The 25,766-nt window shown below is 36.7% G+C and overlaps 1 protein-coding gene across 3 annotated transcripts in view; it reads right to left on the reverse strand.

Moving 5' to 3' along the window:
- Positions 1 to 25,766, reverse strand: part of Lrba (LPS responsive beige-like anchor protein) — a 452,811-nt gene that overhangs the window by 51,406 nt on the left and 375,639 nt on the right. For all 3 annotated transcript variants that reach the window (XM_033760036.1, XM_010632727.3, XM_010632728.3), the window contains one exon: positions 19,714 to 19,881. In XM_033760036.1, coding sequence (XP_033615927.1) covers positions 19,714 to 19,881 — 168 coding nt within the window. The remainder of the gene's footprint in view (positions 1 to 19,713; positions 19,882 to 25,766) is intronic.

A 25,766-nucleotide genomic window follows, 5' to 3' on the forward strand; every position in this document is an offset into this window, starting at 1 on the left:
TTTTTTTTTTTTTTTTTTTTTGGTACCGGGGATCGAACTCAGGTCCTTGCATTTGTGAGGCAGGCAGCGGAACCACTGAGCTAAATCCCTGGCCCAAGGTAAACACTTCGTAACACTTTTAAAATTCCATTTTATCTAACAGTATTGGCACATTGTTAGCCACTCTGAGAAGGCTTTTTCAAGTCACATACTACAGTGGTCTCGTTATCCGATCTCAAAGATGGAGTAATCACAGGAATAAAGTTCTTCTAAAGTCCTCAAAAGATCTAAAAAAATGGTACTGAATTCTTAGACACTAGCCCCGTTTTTGAGCATGAAAATCATGGAAAAAGACTAAGGCAGGGGTGGCGAACGTATGGCACACATGTTATTTGCTTTTAATACAAAAAACAAAAAGTAATGTCTGAGATTTTTTTTCTAAACTAAAACCTCAGTCAGTGTTCGGGTTTAATTGCAGTGTCGGCACTTTGTATTAAAAACAGTAAGTGGATTTTGGGTGCCAGTTTGGGCTCTCGTCTCTGAAATGTTCACCATCACTGCTGTAAGCTACTGACTGTGGTTTCAAAACTTTCCAGTCACACTTTCTACCATCAACTGGTAATGCCAGATTCTCTCCGTCCTTTCAAAGTTCACCTGCCACTTTCCCTTCAACTTGACCTCTGAAGTAGTTACGACAGTTTCCTCGCATTGTTTGTGGTGCCAGTGGTTTACACTGGACTGTTTCTCCTATGTCCACGCAGTACTCCTCCTACTCCTTTATTCTTTGGCTCTTACTGTTCTGTTTTGTTGTTGTTGCGTTGGTGGTGCTGGGGATGAAACCCAGGGCGTGCTCTACTACTGCATCATATCCCAGCCCTGCTGCCTTCTTCCTCACTATAATCCTCTTTTATTCACGCTCGGATTTTCTTAATTTCCTGTCCTGGAAATTTGCTGTAGTGGACTTCAGACCTTCGTCCTGTTTGGAAGACTCCCAGGCTGAAGTGTCCATCCCAACACTGCCGTCTATGTATGGGTACTGGGCTCGTGCCTCAGCACACCTAAAATGCACGTGTCTAAAACATGGAAAAACTAATTTTATTCTAGCACTCCTCAGTGAAGGGTCAGACTCCTTTTTGAATTTTTCTTTGTTTATGCTCAGAATCTTACCAGTGTTAACCACATATAAGCAGCCACTTAGCCCAGTCACTTCTGCAGTTTCTTATATTCGTAACTTCAAGTGCGAGCCTTGTAACTGTCTCTCTTCTCACTTCCCTGTGTTCAGTTCCTGCCTTCAGTGTGCTCTGCAGCATGCTCCCCAGATTCTCCTCTGCACAGCGTCCTCTACTCAGTGTCTTCAGTAATCCCCAGTACTTAGAGACAGGCCCAGCGCCTGCACGGAAGGTTTTATTCCCCGTCTTACTCTCTCATGCAAGTGCTCTTTCTCAATCGAGCTGGTTTCCTTGTGTAAATAAATGCCATTTCTAACATATTTTCCACTGTCCTGTGGTCTTAGTCACTTTCTCATCCTTGGGAAAAGACGCCTGACTCCTACAGTGAAAGGAGCAGAGGTTTATCTTGGCTCTCATTTTCAGTCCACAGTTGGCTGGCTCCAAAGCCAAAAGGCATGGTGGAGGGGCCTGGATGGAGGAGAGCTGCTCACCTCATGGGAGCCAGGAAGCAGAGAGGGCAGGGAGAGAGACCCTGTAACCCTCTCCTAGGATGGTCGTCCTCATCGTCAATGAATCTTACTGCTTGCTGCGCCTGCTGACTACCATGCACATTTGACTGGCTCCCGGCACGTTAACCTCTGACAGAGCAGGCAGGCTGTCTGTACAGGCATGCTGTGTTTTAGTACGAGAAGCAAGTAGGACAGTATCTGGAACACATTATATAGCAAGGAGGGCCAGAAACGTCACGATTCATCTAGGGCCCTACAGAGACACAAACCAAGCTTGGCAGATGAGCACAGTTATTCAGGGCAAAATGGGGGTGTGGGGGACAATGGGGAGCAGTACAGCGTCTCTCAGGGAAGCTCAGAAAGTCACAGGCAGCAGGAATTTTCATTTGTACAGCCTCACACACTAGAGGGACATGACAACCTTCTAGTGTCCCACTGGATCGGTGACTGTTAATGCTGAGTGACAAATCTGGGAGCACATGTGATGTGAAAAACTCCTTTGACAAATATGATCATTTCCCTCTCTTCCTTTGTCCATGCAGCTTCTGAACAGAGCAAGAGAGAATGTAAAGACAGTGAGCTCTAGAAGACAGGAACCCTCACACATGTGTAAAGTCCACACTCCACCAAATATCTTCACTGGGTTGGTTGTTTTTTTGGTACTGGGGACTGAACTCAGGACCTTGAGGCAGGTTGGCGGCACTGCTGAGCTAAATCCCTGACCCTACCTGCAGTGTTTTCAAAGAAGTCACATTCCCAATTAGTTTTGTTCTCAGATGATCTCCTTTAAAAATTCATGTATTATGTAAACTTTTTCATGGAACAGGTTAATGAAGCCCCATCTGTTAGCCCACTTCAATAATTATTAACACACACGGCCTCAGGTTATCTCAGAGGGGCTGAGTCTCCGCAATGTACGACAGATGACTTGACAAGTAAGGCAGTATTCCTGCCTTTAAGCAATTTATTATTTGATCTCCAAAGCAAGGCTATACACAAATGAAGATAGACTGTAGTGAGTAAGCATGAGGTGGCAGTCTTCATTATTTTTTTCCTAATGGGTTGAACACAAACCAGTTTGTAAGATGTTCAGTCCAAAGTGGGAAAATTGATAATGCAACTTCTCTAATTAAAGAATTCCTTATCATGCAGTGGCCTCAGAGTCTAGGGTTAGGTATGCAGATACTGAAATCAGACTGGTTCAGTATAAATCTTAGCACTGTCACACGCTAGCTAAGTAATCTGGGCAAGTTTCTTAGCCTTCTTTGTCTCTGTTTTCTCTTCTAAAAACTGTGCTAATAGTTGTAGATCTTTTATTGGGTTGTTGTGAAGGTTAAGTTAGATAATATAAAGCGTTTGGAACAGTTCCCTGCATTTAGTAAGCCGTTAGCTAGTGTATGATGTTATTTTCACCTGTGTGTAAAACATTTAACCCAGGGTCCTGTGGGGTTAAGTAAGTTCTCAGCAGACTAACAGCAGCAATGATCCAGCCCTGCCTGTCCCCAGGCTCACTCCTGCCCAGCCCTCTCACAACAAATAATATGGCATGCAATGTGTCATATTGCTGCTAAACCCTTGTATATATTTTCTAGTCCTACTTTTTCTATTCCCTTTCTCCTTGTGATTGCCTTCGTCATTCTTTCACACTGAGTTTGGGCTTCTCTGGACTCTTGACCATACCCAAACTGCAGCTGTCCCTCCCACATGACTCTCACAGCAGCGTGCACAAATCTATTTTTAACGTCGTTACCTAATATCCTAATTATGGACTAACTTTCTGGTTGAATTTTCTGTCTTATTCCATGGATCATGAGTCTCCTTAAGAAAAAAGACTGCCAAGTATTTCTGTGCTTCTGGAGCCTGGCACATAATAGGTGCTCAGTTAATATGAATGGCCACACAAGGTAATTTCACTCAGCAGGGATAAAGCTAAACGATACTGTTACCATGATTTCAGCACACCCTCGTACTGAATAAAACATTGTACTAAACATTTCTACTAAAAATTTTGCTTTATTACTTAACATTGTTATTCATCAATTCCCAATCATTTCCATAAATAGACTGCTATTCCACTGTATAATAAAAACTGAATTCAGCAGGCATCATTCCAGATGTTGAAAAGCACACTAATAAAAAGACCATGCAAATATTTGAAGATATCCCGGTAAAATTACCTATTCATATTTTACAAACAGCGTCTCAAATATTACCTAGAGAATTTATTGATGGATTTCCAAATGGAAATATTATGAAGAGATTTTCAACAGTCAGCGTGTTCTATTGATTTTGGGCCAACTACTGCATACTTGAATAGTTTTAAAGCAGGAAAAGTAACAACACAGAGAAAGTACAGATACACACACTACACAGAGTGAAAGGAAGAAGCAAAAGAAAAGTAGTACTGGCTTAGATACAATGTAGTACCTGGCTTCAACGTAACAAAGATTCTTCTAAGTCTTTCTGAACCAGGCTTTTCAATGTAACTGAAGAAACAAATTAACTCAATATAACACTCAGTAACCAACAATAAATATAAAATTTTACTTTAAGATGAGGGTTAGGACAGCAATAACTTAAACATATGGATGTGATCACTATGTGTATGGTTTCTCTTAAGCATAAAACTCTGAAATTGCATTTTATCCCCTATGTATTTATATCTAAAGCATTATTGGGAGAGGAGGGAAAAGAAACTAAATAATTCATTAAGAAAAACTATGCTATCTATTATTATAGTAAAATTTTCTGACATAACTAAAAGTAAGTTCTAGAAAGCTGTTTTAGGATTCTTGTTTAAGGTTTTACTAAATGTGTAGTAAGATTTTGTAACTTAGACTTAATTCTTTTCAATATTTATAGAGTCACATTAAAACCACTCAGTGATTTCTACTGGGTTACATGGCACAGCAGTGACTGAGTCTCCTCTCTCTCTTCAGACTTGAATTCAAACCGAACACAACTTGCAGAACACTTGGCAGTTTCCCCTCACAGCCTCCCGTCTGTCTTGCTGACTTTTGGAGCCACTGCTGCTATCTAGCTTTGATACTGGCAGGTTTAAAAAGAGCCCTACTAATCAAATGACTACTTGCTCATTCTCTGTTCAAGTTTGTATTTAATTCTTCAAGGAAAACTTCTGATAATAACTGCTAAGGTCAAAAGAGGATCCATAACAAGTACTTGACAATAATGAGATGAAAATCCTCAAAGAGAAAATTATGTAATATATGAATAAATGTGGCATTGTTTGGATAAAATCTCTAGGTGGAAAGAAAGAAAAGAAAAGAAAGTAAAAGAAGAAAAGAACAGAATAAAGGAAGGAAGGAAAGAGAAAAAAGAAAGAAAAGAAAAGAAAAGAGAAGAAAGGAAGGGGGAGAAGGGAGAGTAAGGGGGGCAAAAAGAAGGCATCCTCTTAACCTAAGAAATAGAGAGTTTTTAGGGGTCGGAGAAATAAATTCACAGATTATAAAACTAATAAGTCCAATTCAAGTTGTTTAAATCCTTTAAGATTGAAATGCAAACATTCAATGTGCCCCAGAAATAAAAAACACAGCATTCAAACAATAAAGAACAAATTAAAAAAAAAACAAACAAACAACTACCACAGCAGCCTTTCAGGAAAAAAAGGCAATTTTTTAGACCAGGATACACTAGGAAATGGAATATTTTAAATTTAATAAGAAAAATGTTTAAATATTTTCTGGCCTATATTTTGATCATAAAGAATGCAAAATTATCCACATAAAACAGAAATATAGTAAAGAAATAGGTCAAACTGAACAGAAGTAATTCCACATTAGTTTACACTTGAATATTTAACAATTTTTAAAATTTGAGAAATTAGAGAAAATATCTAAAATTTCAGAGAGTCAGATTTAATGTTTTCTAATAAAGTTGATATATTGATTCTACTTCTAGAAAATTTTATTAGGAAAAAATCAAATGGATGCATTATGACTGAAGTATAGACAGTTACAACAGAATTCTTCACAACGAAAAATGTATAGGAAAACTACCTGATGAACCCTGAAAGAATAGAACTATGCAGCCTTTGAAGCACATTAAGGTATATGTAACATATATGAAAATTATAGTGCACTGATGAAAGAAAAATTCCTAGTTATGAAAGTATGCAAATAGAAATATGTACATATATAATACCCACATATGTGTTATATGAGCACATACATATACATACAGAAATACCACAGCATGTACCATCTGGAATATGTTATTACAAGCTTTTCTCTCTGGTGAAGAAGAATGAAAAGATTGATAACATAAAAATTTATACTTTCCTCACTATTATACCATTTGACATTTTACATAAGAATGAATTACTTTTAGGGCCGGAGATTTGGCTCAGTGGTTCCGCCGCCTACCTTGCAAGTGCAAGGGCCCAAGTTTGATCCCCAGTACCCAAAAAAACCAATAAAGCCAAAAAAAAAAAAAAAAAAGAGAGAGAGAATAGCAAGAAGAATGAATTAGTTTTGAAATAAAGAATAAAAACTTTACATTTTGAAGGAAAAAGAATACCAAGACAATATAAAAATCTGAAAAGAACTTCCAATATTTGATATAACTATGAAATTTAATTTATCCATTAATGTAACAGCCAGAAATATAACCTAACCACTAAAAACCCCAGCTGGTAATTGACCAAAAATGTTAAATGAATAGACCTTTTTAACAAAGTTAATTTTTATACTGAACTTACTTTCTATTTCCATTTGATTTCAAGGATCTCTTGGTTTTGACAATATTTTGCTATCATTTAGGATTATTTTAATAAGTGTATAAAATTCTAAGTAATGATACTGTTTTCCTCCAAACATCAAAAATACATTAGACAAATGGAGACATATACATGTCATGATGTAGAGTCCATAAAGAATAAAAAGAACAGCATACTAAATATAATAAAGTTGATTTAAAAAATAAGACTGCAAGGCTAAAAAATCAGGGGAAAGGGAAAATTAGGGTAGGAATGGAGTATTTTTATCAAAAGATTTATTCAAATAATACTATTAAAATACAAAGGTACAACATGAAGTAACTGTAATTCTGGAAATAGGCACAGACTTTCTCATCGGTGCCCTGTAACTGAGCCCATACTTGGCAAGCACATTAAACTCAGGCCAGCCCACCCTTACGACAATCTCCAGTTCTTGTAGCTGTCCGTCTACTACAGCATAATCCCAGCTGCCAATCTGAAAGAAACCAGCTAGTCAGAGCAGACACAACCAACAGAAACAAACGTCACTCAATAATGTCCAGTGGCTCTGTGTTCATGGATAATTTCAAACAGTATCTCTGTCTAGAACACTGATGTGCTCATTGAAAACACCTCCATCTCTGGCTACTGGAAATTAGTAGATAAAGCAGCCTGACTAGAAAAATAAGTGGAATGTCTTCAAAGAGGTTGCCAATGTCAAAAGGCGAACACAGTGATCACAATGAAAAGTTCTTAAAAAACTGAAACAAAACAGAAGTAATTTACTGCATTCAGAAGGTTAAATTATTTTTTAAAATCATTTAAATTTGTCTAAACAACATCATTAAAGGATGCAATCATTTCATCTATCGTTCACTTAGTAGGAAACTTCTCCATTTTCTCAACAACATTTGTACATCCTGATCACCTACATGAGACAGAGACAAATTAAACAATAAGCTCCTTGACTGTCAGGGGTAGAAAGAGGTTAAGATAGGAAATTTACTGTTGTAAAATAGTTTGTTAACATCTAGAAATGTTGTACTTGATTCAAATAATAATAGAATTTCAGTTGCTTCTTTGCACCAATAATGAAAACAAAAAGCAGTATCGAAAATCTAAACCAACTTTCTTGTCCTTACTAGAAATCAGTCATTATTTTGAAAACTTACATATGTCATGCTGATAATTTTATACAGATTCAAGTTTGTGCATCTTTATCTTACTATTTCTAAATGCTTGTATTTAGTTTAAAACTTAGAGAACAAAATTCAGTCACTAATGCAAAGTGAAGACAGGGACCAAAAGAAATGGATTCATGATAAACACCATGAAAACAGAATGGGTAACAGATTTCTAAAGGTAGTTGATAGAAACACAAAAATTACAAAATTATGAATACCTCACTTTGTGTTCTTGGCTGTATTATTTAGCTATTTATCTACTTAACTAGTAAGTCTGCAATAGGCATAATAAAGAGCAAAATGCAAATATCAGGTTTACTGACAACTCTGAGTCTCAGTTGAGTAAGAGAAACTGTCTGATTGTTGTGGTTCTGATGTACAAGAAAGTCTGGCATAATTTCATGGTATTTTTATGTAGGTTTTCAATTAAAATCTGACTAATCCTTACCGTTTATTTAGCTTTCGTTGTATAGTTCCTGCCCTGGACTGTGTCAAATATGCCATCTGTGTAACACACTTCTGGCCAAAGATGCTTTGGGATTGTTTCTGTAACACTTTGGCTTAGAGTTCCGTGAAACTGAAACTGGAACTCCACTGAATACTTCTAATTTACTACATTGCTACAACCACTGTAATGGTGTTGTTCTAGTCTTAAATCTCACTGCAGTCACAACAGATTCCTGCCCTACCTGCTTTAAACAGACTTACAGACCACTCCTCCAACTATTTAGCAAATGTTAACAATGCTATAAATACCAACTGTGTTTATGCTTTCTGAAAGATTCACTGCAGCCAGTGTTCTGCAGCAAGGCTGGAGCTAACCGAGCTGTTGACTCCCACCAAGAGAGTGATGGAATCCTAAGCCAAAAATGCTTTTCCTCGGATAAGATATCTGATTTGCTACTGCTGTTATGAAACTGGGGTCATGTAAACTTAAACACTGCTGCTGCTCCTTTTTAGAAAACAGACCTCAGAGCGATTATGAGCTGCTAAAACAGTATCTGGAAGGGCAAGCTTGGAAGAGGGAAAAGCAACTGCTGACAATAAACACAACTTAGCGGAGATTTTCAGGTTTTACTTCCATGTTATGAGACTGTGTGTGTGTGTGTGTGTGTGTGTGTGTGTGTGTGTGTGTGTGTGTATCTTCAAACTAAGCAATTCTGTGGCTTTTCCCCCACCTCCTCCCCATAATGCAGTGGATGGAGCTGAGATGTGCTCTCAGAAGGAAAACAACATCTTCAAACTTACAAACATAAAGCAACTTGTATATGCTTGAAAGTAGAGGAGAAAATTATACTTCTGCAGGAAATATAGTGAGTACCTATAACAAAGTGCAAGATGAAAAAGCACAGGCAACACTACTCACATTAAAGGAGTTCTACGAGGAACATCAGGGGCTGCCCTGTATCTTTCAGCCACCAGGCTGCCACCCACCCTGTCCTCTATCTTCCTGGCCACCCCAGATCTGTCCCGACTGCTCTGTTCAGGCTGTTCTGGGCTCTGTGCTGTGTTTGTACCTTCCCTTTTACCAAAATGTCCTACCCAGCCCTATTCCCAGAGAGCTGAAGGATTGAAAAGGATTTTCTTTAAAGAAAAAAAAAAAAAAGACTTGCCGTCAAATAAATGATTTCCAATGGTACAATTTCAAGCCATGGTACAATTTCTGCGTACAGGCTCTGTGTGTGTGTCAATCCCCGCAAGCAGGAAGTGCTCGTGCTTACTGCATCACGTGACCCTGACGTCAGTTAACAAAGCCCGCATTTGGGAAGGAGGCTCTCCATTCTTTTACCTTGGATTATTATATTTAAAAATGTTTCTGCTTTCTATTGCTTTGAAAATTAAGTTTTTTAATCCTCTTCTGATTTCACATTCTCTCTCTCTGTCTGTCTGTCTCCATTAAGTAATGAATCCAGAGATCCAGAATTCAAATCTTTGGTCAAAAGCTTTCCTACATTTAGGTAATGGAGACAAGAAGTATAATTTATAGTGATATATCGAAGATATTTTCCCTGAAAGAAGGTTTCTTTTGTTCCCTGTCAAATACCATGGGGAAAATAAAGAAATAAACTCAAATTGGTCAAAAATCTGAAAAAAAAACCCTACAGATTAGTGGGTGAAATAAAAAAGAAAGGAAAATTGAGACTAAAGGTATTTCTGAATGAAATAAAATTAAGAAATTTAAAATACCATTTTGCATATTTTATTCTCTTTGGTTAAAATTCTAAGTAAATAGTACATAAACATAAATATTGACACAGATTGCTATAAATACTGTTACCAACATTAAACACTTTCATTATTTTAATCTTAGATAAATCATATGCAAAAATGCTATTGTTTTAAATTGAATGTCACTAATTACTAATGAAGATAAATCACTTTTCATATGTGGTGTGTGAATTATTTGCCCTGTACTTTATCTGTTGTCTTAGTTCCGGATGTATGGAAACTTTGGTTTTCACATGGCTTAAATATATATAAAAAAAATTTCCTTAGTGATGTCTGGTTTTCATGTTAGACTTACAAAGGTCTAACAAATTCCAATATTATAAAACTACTCACCTATAAGTTCTGTAGTTTCATTTTTTCATATTTATATAATCATTATTTCTAAGCAAATACATGTGATACATTCGTGAGTTACTTTTCTTTAATATATCAAGTAGAGAATCTATATTAATTAATATCTAAATAATTAGCTGTCTTACCATTACATATGAGTAAAACAGCCTTTTTCTAGTGATTTAAAATATCACCTTTACTGAATCTTCCCCTCTGTAATATACTTGTTTCTGGAAGCTTTATTTCATTCATGAACTTTAGTTCCATGAGCAAGACAGTGTTTTGACTACTGTCATTCATGTTTTTCTATCTGGTATTTTCTCAAAATTGGCTTTCTATACAGCAGTTTTCAAAGTCCATTTACTTTACCTTTAATTTAGTTCTATCAAATATTGCTGCTTGCCCTTTCAGGCTATTGCATACAAAAACTACTGAATTATAGAGCAAGAGGAGGAGCGACTAAAAGGCAGGCATATGGCTCCAAGCAGGAGTGAGAATTCCCAGGTTAAGAGCAGGAACAGGGAAAAGGGGAAAAGAGAGCACAGACTTGAGCAAGAATGACAGCATGGCAGACTTCAGATTAAGGTTAACTAATAGCATTAGGAACTGAACTCAGAGCCCTTGTGCCGATTTACATCCCCAGCCCCCTTTTGTTCACCCATTAAGTTTATTGGTACATTTAAAGCAAACAGTACAGTTACATTTATCATTGGGATCTTGTACCTTTACATGGTATGACTTGGTTCTTGCACTTTCCCCATACCCCTGCCCTCCCTTCACCCTTCCCTATTTACAAAGACTTTGTTTCCATTTTTTCCTTTTTTCTTTTTCCTTATTTCCTTTCCCTTCCCACTTCCCCTTAGCCATTTTCTTCCTATTTCACACTCAACTATACCATTTGAACCTTATTTACACTTTTAGTTTTTCAGACCAGAGAAACTATTCAGTATTTATTCATGTGTCCTATTTATTTCACTTAAGAGTACAGCCTCAATGTGCTTCCATTTAGCTATAAATGTTTCTAATTTTCATTCTTTATGGCTGAGTAGTACTCCATTTTATAGAAAAACCATATCTTTATCCAGTCTCCAGTTGATGGTCATTTGGGCTGTTTCCAAGTTTTGGCTATTACGAACTGTGCCCCTATAAATATGGGTGCACATACATCACTCTAGTATGATTCTTTTACCCAGGCATTTTTATTTTGAGATAGGGCGCTGTTAAATTGCTCAACTGCCCAACCTGGGCTCAAACTTGCAATCCTCCTGCCTCATGGTCCCAAGGCAGCTAGCAGCAGAACAGTATCATCCATAACACAGTAATCTATACTTACTATGCTTCCCCATGACCCACTATCTTACTGCAAAATGAACTCTTGCCCTAAAACTTGACCCACTGTTTTCTAAGCACTTCTGGAACATTTATGAAAATTAAATACGCCCAAGTCAAGTAAGTTTTAAAAGATTTCAAAAAACTGTGCATGTCACATTCTTTAGCTTTAAATTAAAATTACTGCTATTGTCTGAATGTTCCCCATTTGTGGTGGTGTTAAGAAGTGGGGCCTTTCGAGATGTGATTAAGTCATACGCCCCCCCCCCATGAAAGGAAGGGCTGGACGGAACTAGATTAGATCTTTTCCCCCTTCCACTTTCTGCTGTGCAAGGACACAGCATTTGTCCACTCTACTGGATGCAAAAATAAGGCACCATCTTGAAGTGGGGACTAGGCCTCCAGACATTTCCTTGCAGGCATCTTGATCTTGGACCACAGAACCATGAGAAGTGCACTTCCGCTGTTTATAAACTACTCACTCTGTGGCAGCAAATACAGACTGAGAGAGTCCAAAAAGATACTTAGATTGAATGTCTCCAGGCAGCCCTCTCTGATGAGATGGCCTTGAGGCATGTGACAATCTGGGATGGCCAGAGAAAAGGGCTCTCATAAAATAGTGCTAGTCAGGGACAAACATAACATGACCAGCAATAGAAAGAACTTCAGTGTGGCAGGACACGTGCGTGGAAGAGAATGGCAGGACACGAGATCAGAGAGGCAGGCACGGTCAGAGCAATCAGGATTCTATTTCTGCTTAATGTGAAATAGGGTGGAGACGTAATGTGGTTGCAGTGTTCCATGCCTTGGTTAGTGTTAAAACACTGTTTCAGTGTTAAAGCAACTCTGTGGAATTGGAATGCACGGGAAGACACAGGTGACCTGGGTCTACTACAGTCGGTCTGGGGGAGATGGTGATGGATTCCACCGCTGACGGAGACATACACAGCTGGCAAACATGCTTTACAGGTGTCAGCAACCTGCTGCTGTTTATTACCAAGGTCTTACGCTCTTCTCACCTAACACATGGTTTACTCCGTGCCATCCTGTGCTCCTTCCCACATGCCATGTCCCCTGCTTTGACCGCCTCTCCTCTTTCTTAAAAAACTCTCACCTACCGAACTCCACTGAACTGTTTCATACTAAGATACTGTGAGCCAGACAGTGAGTTCTTAACTTTCAGATCTAGCAAATACCATTTGTGTGTGTCGTGGCTGACATAAACCACCCCACAATGGCTCCTGTGTGGGAGGTGCGATCCGAAATGCAGCCATGTGCAAAGGTAGGGCCTTGGGAGGTTACTGGACCCTGAGGCCCCCTCCTCATCTGTGAATTAACCCACGGACAAATGCACAGCTGAGTGGGTGGCTGGGAGACGATGGAGACTTCAGAGAGGTGGGGCCAAGGTAGACTCTGTTCTCCTCTGCCTTCCTGGCCACCGTGAGGCAAGCAGCTCTGCTGTGCCACACTCTGCTGCCCTGGCCTTGAAAGCACAGCCGGATAATCATGATCTACATCTCAGAAACTGGGAGCCAAATGAGTCTTTCCTCCTTTCGGGTTTTCTGAGCAATTTTATCATAGCAACAGAAAGCCACATAACACAGTATAACTCATAAGTGAATTCTGGATAAATAAGCATACAGAACAAAGGCCTAAAAAGACACAATTATATTCTAAATATAATAAAGAAATTAAGAATACTATGTTAAACCTTTTGAAAAGAAAAATTACAAAATAAATATTGGTATTATCGTGTAATTATTTTGTGCATTTGGATTTAAGAGGTTTTCTGTAGTAGTAAAAATATTTGTCCTTACTTGTATTTGACCCTGAATTCAAATACTCTCATTTTTCTCTTTTTTTCCCCTGGTATCAGGAAAATTGAACTCACGACCTTATGCTTGCGAGGCAGGCAGCAGCACCACTGAGCTAAATCCCCAGCCCTCATTTTTCTCCTTTTAAAACTTCTTCCTTGGTTTTTAGGATCCTTTGGAAATGTTAACTAAGAGAGTGCTGGAAGAACAGGAGAGGCTGAGCCAAGCCAAGTTTAGCAGAATTAATGATCAGAAAATGGTTTTTATTTATTTGCCCTTCTCTCTGAAGTGATATGTGTAAGGCTAGGAGAGCAGAGTAGATTAAAATATAATTACAGAAAGAACAGGAAAAATAGCAGCAAAGAGAGAAACAAAAAAGAGCAAAGAGGTCTATCAGGATAAACAGCTAAAGATAAGAAAATATCCTTTAGATGGGGTCACAAGATAATTGAAAAAAGATTAGCATATTTGCCTGAAAAAAACTCTTTCTGGTGTGTGATATATGTAAATGCAGCTATGTAGATTGATAACCCAGCTGTTTTCTAAAAATTAAAAACAACATAAAAGTTTAATGTGCTGCAGGCTGTTTCTCTGATTAGTCTCCCTCCTCTTATGGCTATTATTTCTATCGTTTAGTGCTCTTTTTAGAGAGATTATTTTTATGATCACGTACCATGCCATATGCATTAACCTTTCAATCTAGTACAGCAGCTTCCTCGAGAGGAATGGGCTGTGGAGAGCAGTCGGGGACTGTGTGACCTCCATGTGGGTACCGCGCCTGTGTGTGACCATGTGAGTGTGGAGTGTGAGGCACTGCACTGTCTGTCGCGGGAGACAGTAAGAACGAAAAGTACATCTACCGAACAGAAGTGGTCTACTCCGCCCGGTACGCTCTGGAAAGGCACATGTCTATCCTGGGAGGACTGTGTGATCTGAAGAGGCATCATCAAGGATGTACAAATGGACATCCGCATTAGTGGTGTGGAAGGAGGCTGAAGAGAGGGCTGTGTCCTGCAGATGGGCTGGGCTGTAAACGAGCAGGCAGTGACAGCAAGCCCGCTGCAACCCCAGAGTGGAAGAGTTTACGAGGACAGAGGCGATCTGTGACTGTCCTCGCTAGGACAGCTCCCTGCCATCGAGCCACCCATCCTACCCTACGTGCCGGACAGCACATCACCATAACTGCAGCTGTACTCTGCACGGTCTACTTTCTGTGCACCCCACGGGAATGCGAGCTCCGTGAGGAAGGGGCTTTGACTATCTCACTCATCTCTATTTCTGTGACCTTGAACAAAATGAGTATTGTTGAATAAATGAATGAGAAAGTAAACTCTCCCAGCTCATCTGCCCCTTCCAGTCTTCCCCGCTTAACCCTCAATTCATGCTCATGTTTCAACATTTCAACAACATCCCCTTCAACAGATTTAGTGGCCACTGTTTCACCCTCAGTCCTATGTATATATATATTCCACCATACTCTGCTGTTGAAAACAGAAAAACAATGCAGAAAAGAACAATTATTAAGCAGCACCTATGAAGCATCCATCACTGTTAGGTGTTTCTATAAATACATAGTACCTCACCCTTGGCACAAATGTGTATAAAGATAGTCTTCCTGCTTCCGAACTTGTTCATACATAGTGACTCAGACAAGCCTTCATGCCATGCTACCTTCGACTCTCCAATTACAGAAGAGGCAGTATCGTTCCCTCCTGTCCAGCCAGGGCTTATCTCTATCTGTGCTCTGGACTTTGTTCTGTCCCACTTTCTCATAGAGGTTGGGCATCCATAACATGCTTTCTTTCCTGTCTGTCTGACATACTTCCCAGTTTTTGGATCTTTTCAAGGAAACATGATCAAACACCTATCTACTCACAGAAAAACGTTTCCCCTTGGAGGACTGCTAATGGTACAAGGATTTCCTTTTGTGGTGGCAAAATGTTCTTAGATTGTGGCAATGGTCGTGAAACTTTGTGAATATACTACAACCATTGTATCGTACACTTTCAGTGAGCGAAATGTATCTCAATAAAGTTGCTAAAACTTTCTCCTTTACAGTTGGGAATACACTTGGCAGCACAGTGCTTCTGTGGTCTCTGTGTAATTTATATGGTATTGAAGGCTCTCCATGATCTGGCTCCTGTCTCATTTTCCTTATCACTTTCTACTCCTTTCACATATTCTCCAGCCATCATCGCTTACGCAGCATGGCTATCCTGTGTCCACACTCCCCTCACTGGTCTTACTCATCCTACAGCTGCCTGTTCCCCAAGAAGATGCCTGCACTGCCTCAGTGTGGGTTTACCAGCTATGTGTATGCCTGGGCATCCACACATGCATGTATTGACCTCAATACTGAATCTATTGCAGCACGTTTGGACTGTGTGCTTATCCCACTTTCCTATTAGATAATGAGCTCGAGCTCAGAGTTCCATCCTTTGAACTCAGTACATAATTTGGGTTTAATAAAAGGTTGTTAAAAAACAATGAATTATTGTTGTTTTCTGCTTTCTTTTGTCTCACGTAAAAATGAACTCTGTGTCCTCTACGAAATGCCATCTAGTAACTTCTTAGGGTCAACATTTTATTATTCTATAATGTCATGACTCGTTCATATTCCTTTTATAGTTGTTACTTTTCTAACTCAGGGATCGAAGTGTAAACAACATGAGGGAAGAAGCTAACAATTGCTGCACACCTATGATTCAAAAGGCACCACACCTGGCACTTTCCATACATTGTGTCTTGTCCAGTCTTGAACAGGTTGGGAATTATCACACTTAAGTCTGTATTTCAGGAAACAGAGGCTAAAGATCAAAGTAACACAACCAGTAGTCATCAGAGGAGTCAAATCTGTATCGACTTATTTATTTGTTAATTGTATCACACTACATTCTGCTATGAAATTTAGCTCTGGCCAATGGTATGGAAAGGTACTGATAAAAGATTATTTTAGTAACATATTAATAATGCTAAGTAACAGAGATGTATTCTTATCTCAAGAATATCATACACCTATCACACTCAGAACATCATGGGTCACAATTATTTACTGAATGTAGAATCTAATCTAATATACATGACCTATTATAAAAGTCTCATATACTATATATTATAAATATAAATTGGTATAATGAGTGGAAAACTATCCAGTTAAGACTTAATTTTCTGATAATTACTTGAGATTATCAGAAAGAGAAGGATGTCAAAGAAATTTAAAGCAAAAGCTTTAAATAGTCATTAGCAAATGATGATCATGAAAAATAAATATAAAAAATTTATTTGGTATGGCAGTTCCTCAAAAAGTTAAACACAGAAGAACAACATAATCCAGCAATTCTATACTGTGCACATACACAAAAGACTGAAAGTAGACTTGAATAAATACTCATACGCTAATTTCAGATTAGTCACAACAGTCAAAACACAGCCCACAATGTCCACAGATGGTTGAACAGAGAAGTAAAATGTAGTACACATATCTAATGGAATATTATTCGTCCTTTAAAAGGAAGAAAATTCTGATATATGCTACAACATGGATGAATTTTAAAGACATGCTAAATAAAATTAACCTTACACAAAAGAACAAATAATCAATAATCCCACTTATATGAGGTACCTTGGGTAAACAAATTCATAGAGACAAAAAGTAGAATTTTGGTTATCAGGGACTCAGGAGAGGAAGCAGTAGGGAGTGAATGTTTAATGTATGGAGTTTCAATCTGAGAAGATGAAACACTTCTGGAGATTTGTGGTGGTGACTGTTGCAAAACAATGTGATTTTTTTTTTTAACACTGGGATGTTTTGCACCCAGGACTTTGTGCATGCTCAGAACATGTTCTACCAGTGGGCTACACCCACAACCCTATGAGAATGTTCTTAATGCTACTGAACTGTACATTCAAAAATGGTAACAATGGTTTTACATTTATTTATTTATTTATTTATTTATTTATTTTTTTTATTTTTTTATTGTACCAGGGATCAAACTTGGGACCTTGCACTTGTGAGGCAGGTGGTGGAACCACTGAGCTAAATCCCTAGCCCTTATTTTGTATTTTTATTTGACATTATAATCCATTTGGGCAAAAGAAAAATACAGTCTAATTTACACCTATATTTCAAACACATATCTAAAGTCTAAATGTATTTTTATTTGACATTATAATCCATTTAGGCAGGGATCAAACTTGGGACCTTGCACTTGTGAGGCAGGTGGTGGAACCACTGAGCTAAATCCCTAGCCCTTATTTTGTATTTTTATTTGACATTATAATCCATTTGGGCAAAAGAAAAATACAGTCTAATTTACACCTATATTTCAAACACATATCTAAAGTCTAAATGTATTTTTATTTGACATTATAATCCATTTAGGCAAAAGAAAAATACAGTCTAATTTACATCTATATTTCAAATACATATCTAAAGTCTAAATGATACATTTCCAAATATCCTACTAAACAAGCTAATACTTATTGTCCCATTCCCTGAGCTTAGGTTCTGAAATCAGGTTACAAAGATTACAGCACAGTTCTCTAGAGCTCTCCTGTTCAGGGTTGCAGCCACTAGTCCTCTGTGCTCGCTTCAACTGAAGTTAACTAAAACTAAATCAAATCCAACTCTCGGTCCCCCTCAGTCGAACTAGCTACAGTTTGTGCACAGAGAGCATGTGTGGCTCTGGCCATCATATTGTACAGTGCAGATATAAATATTTCGGTCGCTATAAAAGCTGTATTGCACAGCACTCTTCTAGACTATACTGTAAATTTCTTTCAAAATCATTGCTGAGGAACATTTACGCAGAATAAAACCCAGAAGGAAACAAAGCCAATCTCATGGTGTGACCATCAGCTAACTACCTTGGCAGATACACACAGGTGAGCACTGTTTCATGATGCAAATGTCACATAAACCTCCTTGAAGGAAAAGGCAGAGCTGGTTGACTGACACCAAAAGACAAGTGTTTAAATGACAGTATATCACGTTGGAAAGATGAGTGTTAAGTGCATTTTTATGTAACTCTATGGAATATTAGGCAATTTCAGGATTAAAACTACAGAGATTATATATAACAAAGACTGCTGATATGTGAAGTATAATAGGAAATTATAAAATTGATGTACAGGGCAAATTCAGTTATAGATGAGCTATATAGAGCTACAAAATGGATAATTACTGCAAGGGAACAAGAAAAAACAAAAGAAGGTAGTTTGTTGAAGAATCCCTTAAAAAGTAGCAAATGTTCAATACTGTTGTGACAATATTGCTAAAACAAAAAGAAAGTAGATAGGATCATGCTGTTCAGTTCTAACAGTGAAATTATGCTCTGTCCTGTAATAACACTTGCATGCCGCTCTAACTGCAATTTCATATACAGAATCCTATGAATGCTCTTTGTCATATAGTTGCTACTCTAGTAAAATCAAAAAAGAACGTTATCAAATAATGAAAAACATGAAAGGATCTTACAGAGTCTGACTCAGCTCTCTTACTTCCATAGTTTTTAAAACATGAAAAAGAGAAATTCAAATTTTGAACAATTACGGGTAAATGCATATCTAATACACTATGCTTTTATTTGTGGACTTTTATCTAGCACATAAGCCACGTGAAAATATACCAATTTATTTAAATATGTGCTTATATGCTTTCATATAATCAAGTCATAAGTAGAACTGCACAGAAATGCATCAAGTCTGATGGAAATTGATAAACCTTACATGATACAAATAATGTATCCTTTAAAATATACAACTTGCACTATGAATCAAATACTTTGGTTTTATGTATAGTTCTGCTCTAAAATCATGTAGATGTTTCAGGTTGTATTTAATTGCATTACTGCTTCATGTGAGTTATGTTGGACTTAGCAGAATAATTAGATTAGAAATTTTAAAAAGCCGCATGTTCTACAGAATTTTTAGTGAATACTATATTTGCCAAAATCATGTTTTGAGTGTCTTATCTTAGAAGCTAAATGACAAAAACAAAACAAGCCTTATTAACATTTAACAAACTTGATAACATAGGACAGTTTTAGACTTTGGTCTCACCATTAGCTTTTACACAGTTACATATGTATTTATATATTACATATAAATGTTTTATTGCATTACATATTTATACTCAAAGTCATATTTTAATGAATTAATTACTATTTTCCTAAACTTGAAATCATGTTAGTGGCCCAAAGAGCTTTAAAAATTGTAAATATGACTTGTAAATAAGAGGTTCAAACGATAAAGCTCTCATTTTCTATTGAGTCAAATACTGCAGTGGAGGGCAGCTCTGAGTTCAACTCCCTGTGAAGTCACTCAGGTCCAGCTCAGGGCACATCCCACCCCTCTCTGTTCTTCAGCAGTGTGCTGAGGGTATGGGGAAGGTGATACAGTACCATGAGCCCAAAGATTTCGCCTCTCAGCTCCTGACTCCCACACACAGCTTACCTCTCTCAACACAGGATCAGTTATTGAGTTCAGGCTGACTGCGCCTTCGTAAGTCAGGTAATAGAACACGTTGAGAGCGCGCACCGCCTCTGGCCCTTGCTGTTTATAGCCAAAAATGAGATCAATCCACTGGTGAAGCTGGCAGGAAACAAATTCACTCTCCAAGGCCTGAAAAAGTAGAGACCATTCTGTTGTTAAAATACAGAGAAACCTTGGAGACACAAAGTAACATTCAACACTATACTTACTGTAACAAATTAACAACACAAAAACCAGGTGAGGGGCCAGCACCAAAATCTCAGCTACCTCAGAGGCCAATTAAGAGGACTGAGAATCCCAGGCCACCAGGGCAACACCAGAGACAAAACCCAGGATGGTGGGGTGGCTCAGAGGCAGAGCATGTGTTCAGCATGGAGAACGCCCCGGGTTCAATACACAGCACCATGAAAAACCACATTTTGATGTCCTCTTTTCTGCCAGAATCTGTTTTCTGCATATAACAAGAGACTTCCAGGCATTTATCATGCTGAACTGCTGAAGTATTAGCACAGTGAAGACCCATCTTGGTGACATTTGTAAATCATGCCTTGACAGGTGCTCAATTTATTCTTCAAAGAACATACAGTTAGTGTAAAGGCAACTTCAGGAAAGCAAATGTGAAAACATTAAAAATTTACTATCCACTGGAAATATTTATGATTTATTTTCTAGAATTAAAACATTTTTCAGCCTACTCCTACTGCCCAAATTATTTAGTTATTTTGACTGAGTTTTTACTCTAAGAAATTAGATTTTGTGGTGAACGTTAATAATTACTGGTTTATTATTCTAGGTAGCAATATAAAACCAAACACTTTATGCTATTATAATAACAGTGCTCAATAAATAATGAATGGGCATAATCAAGGGGTTAGTTGAGATGCTGGGCACAAGTTTCGTTTCCTATTCATCATTATATTCCCACTCACTAGGACTATGACAAAAGCATGACAGGTGCCAGTAAACATCTGCTGAATTTAGTAAAGTTATAAAATTAAACAGTTCTAAAAACTTTTTAGGGAAGTATTAATCTTCATTCTATATAATTATAACAGCATAAAAGTTTACCATTATCAACTAGTTTATCACTGAATGATGCTATAAAAGTCAAGGAATTCTCAACGTGTACCAAATTATGTCTGGCTTTATCTATTAAATATCTCTGCTACCTCACTGAAATTAATTCTTATTTTTAGAGGAGAAAGTGTGATTATGATATTTTTTCTTGCAGCTTGCTGCTAGTGAAATAAATATTAGAGGGAGAGATTTGTAGGTTTTAAAACAAAATTGACTAACATTTCTTTGGGGGAGGGGCAGGGTTTGAACCCCAGGCCTTGCACATACTAAGCACACACTCTGCCACTGAGCTACACCTGCAGCTCCAAAACTGATTTGTTTCTATAGGAACAACCAGTAAGATATATACCATCTTGCAACAAAAGATATTCCTGCTGGTTCTCAGGTGTACTCTTGTGCAAATATATGCTGAGTTAATATACGTACCTTTGAATAAGAAAAATGTTTACAGCAAAATACAAATAATATATTTCATTTAATAGCATTTTATATGGTTTCACAATACTATAAAATATAAAATATGATTCTGTAGATAAATCTCTAGGCACTGGGCAACTTTCACATTTCAAAGTATACCTGAAATGAAATATTCCTAAAAAAATTTAGCTACTTTATAGATATGAAAGCTATTGTTTTAGATATCTACTTTAAAATTCATTGTATTTGTCAATTCAGTAAAGCAATAAGACAGCGCAAAACTACTTCATATTTACTTCTCAAACCAGAGAAGGGTCACTTTAAATAAATTCATATTTTAAGTAAATGAATTTCAAATGAATCTAAACATCTAGGAACTACTAATGTAAGTTGCATACAAAAATAATACGTTTGTTTCATTAACTCAGGCCTTGGGTAGGGATGGGGGGAGTGGGGGGCACGTTTAAAGTGACAATAAAAACAGCAATTGTCTTAATTTGTGTGCAGTGCACTCCACACAAAAGCCCTAAATATGTTCAAATTAGAGCAAGCTGCTTGATTGTCACTGAAGTCTCGTGTCACATTAATGCATGACAAACATTAAACCATACACTTAAATGGCAATTTATATCATTTAAATGTTTACTGCCAGACTAGCTCATCACTCATTTAAATGTGACTTTCTGACAGCTAATTTCAGTTAATTTTCTCCAATTCACTTAATTAGAACTTTCAATCAAGGAAGGACTTATATATATCTTGGAGCTTATATCCTTTTTAGTTTTGTTCAAAAATCAGAATTAATAAACTGCCAAAAAGCTCTATTATAATAGATTAATAAGCAGTATCTCTGATGCTAAGAAAAAGTATTACTATACAATGCAAACTCACAGTATGTGTTCTCAGGAAGAACTTACACTTATTCATGTAAATAATACTCTCGCCAGTAGTTTAAATAAAAAACATTTAGTTCATATACACTCACTATTGAAACAATAAAAAACCTGCATCCAAGCTAATTAAAAATTAATGATTTCAAAATTGTTTAATAAGGTAAAACAGTCAGGAGTCTCCTGAGTGTCTGTGGTTCGTGATTTGAGACTATAAAATTCTCGAAGGCTCAGCAAATGATGAAATACAAATGAATTTTCTCCATATTAAAGCTCTAAAAACTAGGGTAATTTTATTTTATGTGTTATCAAACAAAGAACTGAAATTTCCCAATGGTTGATTACTTCTTTATTCACATTCAAAACGGCGAGGTTGGTTAGATTTAAATGCTTAAAGCTTTACATCCTGACACTACAGAATTTTAGGCAAAAATGCTGAAAGGAACAACGCTGTGCTCCTATTATGAACCCATAGGCCCTCCCTCCACTTATGCTGCTGCAGTTCAGTCCTTTCGGGGTCAACAGGTAATTTTCAGAATTACTTGGCACTGTATTCCAGAGAGTGATAAACACATTAGCTTTTGTGAATGAACTTTTTAAATTCTTAGCAGAGTAAAAATTTCATTAGAGAACTTCAAAGCATTCCTCATAATTTACTAAAACTCTGAAAATGTACCCAAAAGAACAACTGTGACAGGTATAAAAGAAGTTTTGAAATAATTTCTATACAAAGTTAGCTCATCCTTTTGGGGTCACTGAATGACAGCTGCCTATCCAAAGTCTTGAGGGAAGAAGAAAGGACAAGTAGGAGGAAATTCAGGAAAAGGAAAATACACTGTGGAAAGTAATTAAAAGTGGAATATCCCAGGATTATATTTTTTGAGATTCAGAAACAAAAGTTGTAAAAACCTCTACTAAAATTCTTTAAGAGCCCTTCTTATACATTGACTTTTTAAAAAATACTCTTCATATAAAATTTTTACTTGGACCCACATTTTAGCCACACACACACACACACAGACACACACACACGCCAGTGGAATGCTAAGCATCTGAGATTTTTCAGACCCTTTAGGACAGACAGTCCTCATTAAGATTGGAGTTAAATATGGTCTGCAGCTAGGGGATAGTAACACTCTTCCCATGCTGCTCTCAAATCCAACCAATCAATGGTTAGTGCTCCCCTAGCAGGCTGGCTACATCATTTACATCCAATGTGTGCTCTGAGTAAAATTTGTAAAAAAGAAAATCCACTAAAATACCTAACACAATACAATAATATTCAACTCGTGAGTTATTATAAAATAAATCAATGACTAATGGCTTATTGTTAAGGATCAAATAAGACCATGAAAAGACTTTCATATGAAGCCTCACAGAAATAGTCAATCCAATCCAGGGGGACTCATATTAGTCTTGGCAAACTGTCTTGGGGCTGATATCTGTTTTTTGAATGAGCTCTATTAGGCTGGGACTAAAACACTTGAAATATGCTAAAAAGTACAGTGTACAGATGTCAAATACAAACACTTATTAGTAACTTTCACTTGTTTGGTACTTAGGCAGAACATCAACAAATTAAAGCTTTAATATAGTAAAGATAATAGCAAATTATTCATAAATAACTGGCTTGTATAACCTTGTGTCAGAAATAATAACATATACGAAATGTGTCTAACAATAAATCTCAATGAAAGAATGCAATCTATGTTTTCCTAACACTAACCCATTAAAGGATATGAATTATTTATTGATTGAAAATGTTACATATAAGACTGTTTTTTTCTAGAGTGTAACACAATAACAAAGAAATAGTTTGCTTTTTCCAAGTAAGCTATTTAAAAATAAAAATTCTAAAAGGCATTAATCATGTATTTAATCTATTAGAGTATACTAGAGATACTAGCAAAGTTAAATTTTCACTAATGTAAAAATTATATAAAATCACAGAAAGCCAATTTCCACTAACCCAAGAAATTATTATATCATTGTTTACCTGTTTACCTTAAGACAAAGAGCTGTATTTGTATACTATTTGTGTTTCTCATGCTCATATTTCCCAGATTAATGCTAAATGTTATATCACTCTATCTCAAAAAGCAACTACCTAGTGATACCTATGAGATGTAATTTTGTAAAACCTAACTGAAAAGATCAAATATCACTTACAGGCTTTTAAGTACAGAAATAATCACACAAACAGCAGAACACAGGCCTCTGCAGCCTCTGCACTGAAGCGAATTTCTGCACATCAGTGCCACTATTTATACTTCCAGGCTTCTAGAATCCTCCATCCCCCAGTGGGGTTCCAAGATAGAAATACCATTCCTATATGTTTCAAATAGAAAAATAACAATCACTATTTAATCCTCCTGACTGGATATACTTTAAGCTACAACAGACATTTAATTGTATATGTACTGAATGAAAAAGTAGTTTCGTAAATTTTTAATTTTGCTTATTAGGAAGAACATTAATTCATCTAATTATACACAGTGATATATTTTAAATGAGTTAATAATTGGATTAGCAAGAAGATAATGTACAAAATTGTGAACCTGAAATTTAAAGCATTTTTCATTTGAAATAAATGTAATGCAGTATTCTTTCTATACATGTGTGCAGGCACACACATACACACACAGACTTAAAATGGACTGGGCTGTTATGTTTGCATGTGCTGGATTTCAAACACTAGTGGTAATGTTTCCTTAACATTGATATATGACCTTTGTAATTTACATTGAAGAAAGCTGTTTTTTTCAGCCTAATTAGAACTGTTTCAAATTTTCCTGCTAAATATATGATATAAAGTCCTTTCAACTTTTTTATTCTAAAGTTTCTTTCTATGTCAACTTTGTTCCAATCAAAATATGCTTTGAATTAAATGATTGTGATTGAATATGTGGATCGCATTTCACTTCTAAGATTTAAGGTCCAAAAAGGAAAAGTTTAGCCTGTTCAAACAAAGCAAGAGCAGCCACTTTGCGGAAAGCTATTCACATTTAAGAAGACTGACAAATTGTTTGTGTGCACCATTAGGTCTCCTTTCTTCAATAGCTGCCAGATTTCCTGTCCCTCTAATCAGATATGTTAACTCCTTAAGTGCTGGCTCCTATCTGTGATGAATCTGAGTAACTTCAGCAAATATTAAATTGACCTACAGTTTTCTTCTCTGAATAACCCTAAAGAAACTTTTCTGTTAACGACGATATATCAAAATTTTCAGGCAACACAAGTCATAAAATATACACATTCTTTCGTATTGAACAGATATAAATTTAAGATGAAGATATGCTTTCCAAATGGGATCTGAAAAATGACAAATCCATATCGATCCTTATTTTTCTAAAAATGCATCAATTTAATTGGTTTAAAAAATTACTTTAACAGGTGAGATACAACAGTGAACATAGCAAAATATTTATGAACTATGATCTAACATTACTTTTCTCCTATAGTAATTACAAATACATCACAATAGCTTAGAGGTCAGATATTTACCTTACTTCAATAAGTTTTATACTATTTAAATAGAAAAGTTCAATTCTGTAAACTTCACAGTAGTGTGAAACTATGATTTTTAGGATCAGTAACTTGTGAAGACCCAAAGGAAAAAAAAAAAAAAAA

This window comes from Fukomys damarensis, unplaced genomic scaffold, assembly GCF_012274545.1.
Source record: "Fukomys damarensis isolate Sample0158 unplaced genomic scaffold, DMR_v1.0_HiC HiC_scaffold_38, whole genome shotgun sequence".
NCBI classification, from domain to species: Eukaryota; Metazoa; Chordata; class Mammalia; order Rodentia; family Bathyergidae; genus Fukomys; species Fukomys damarensis.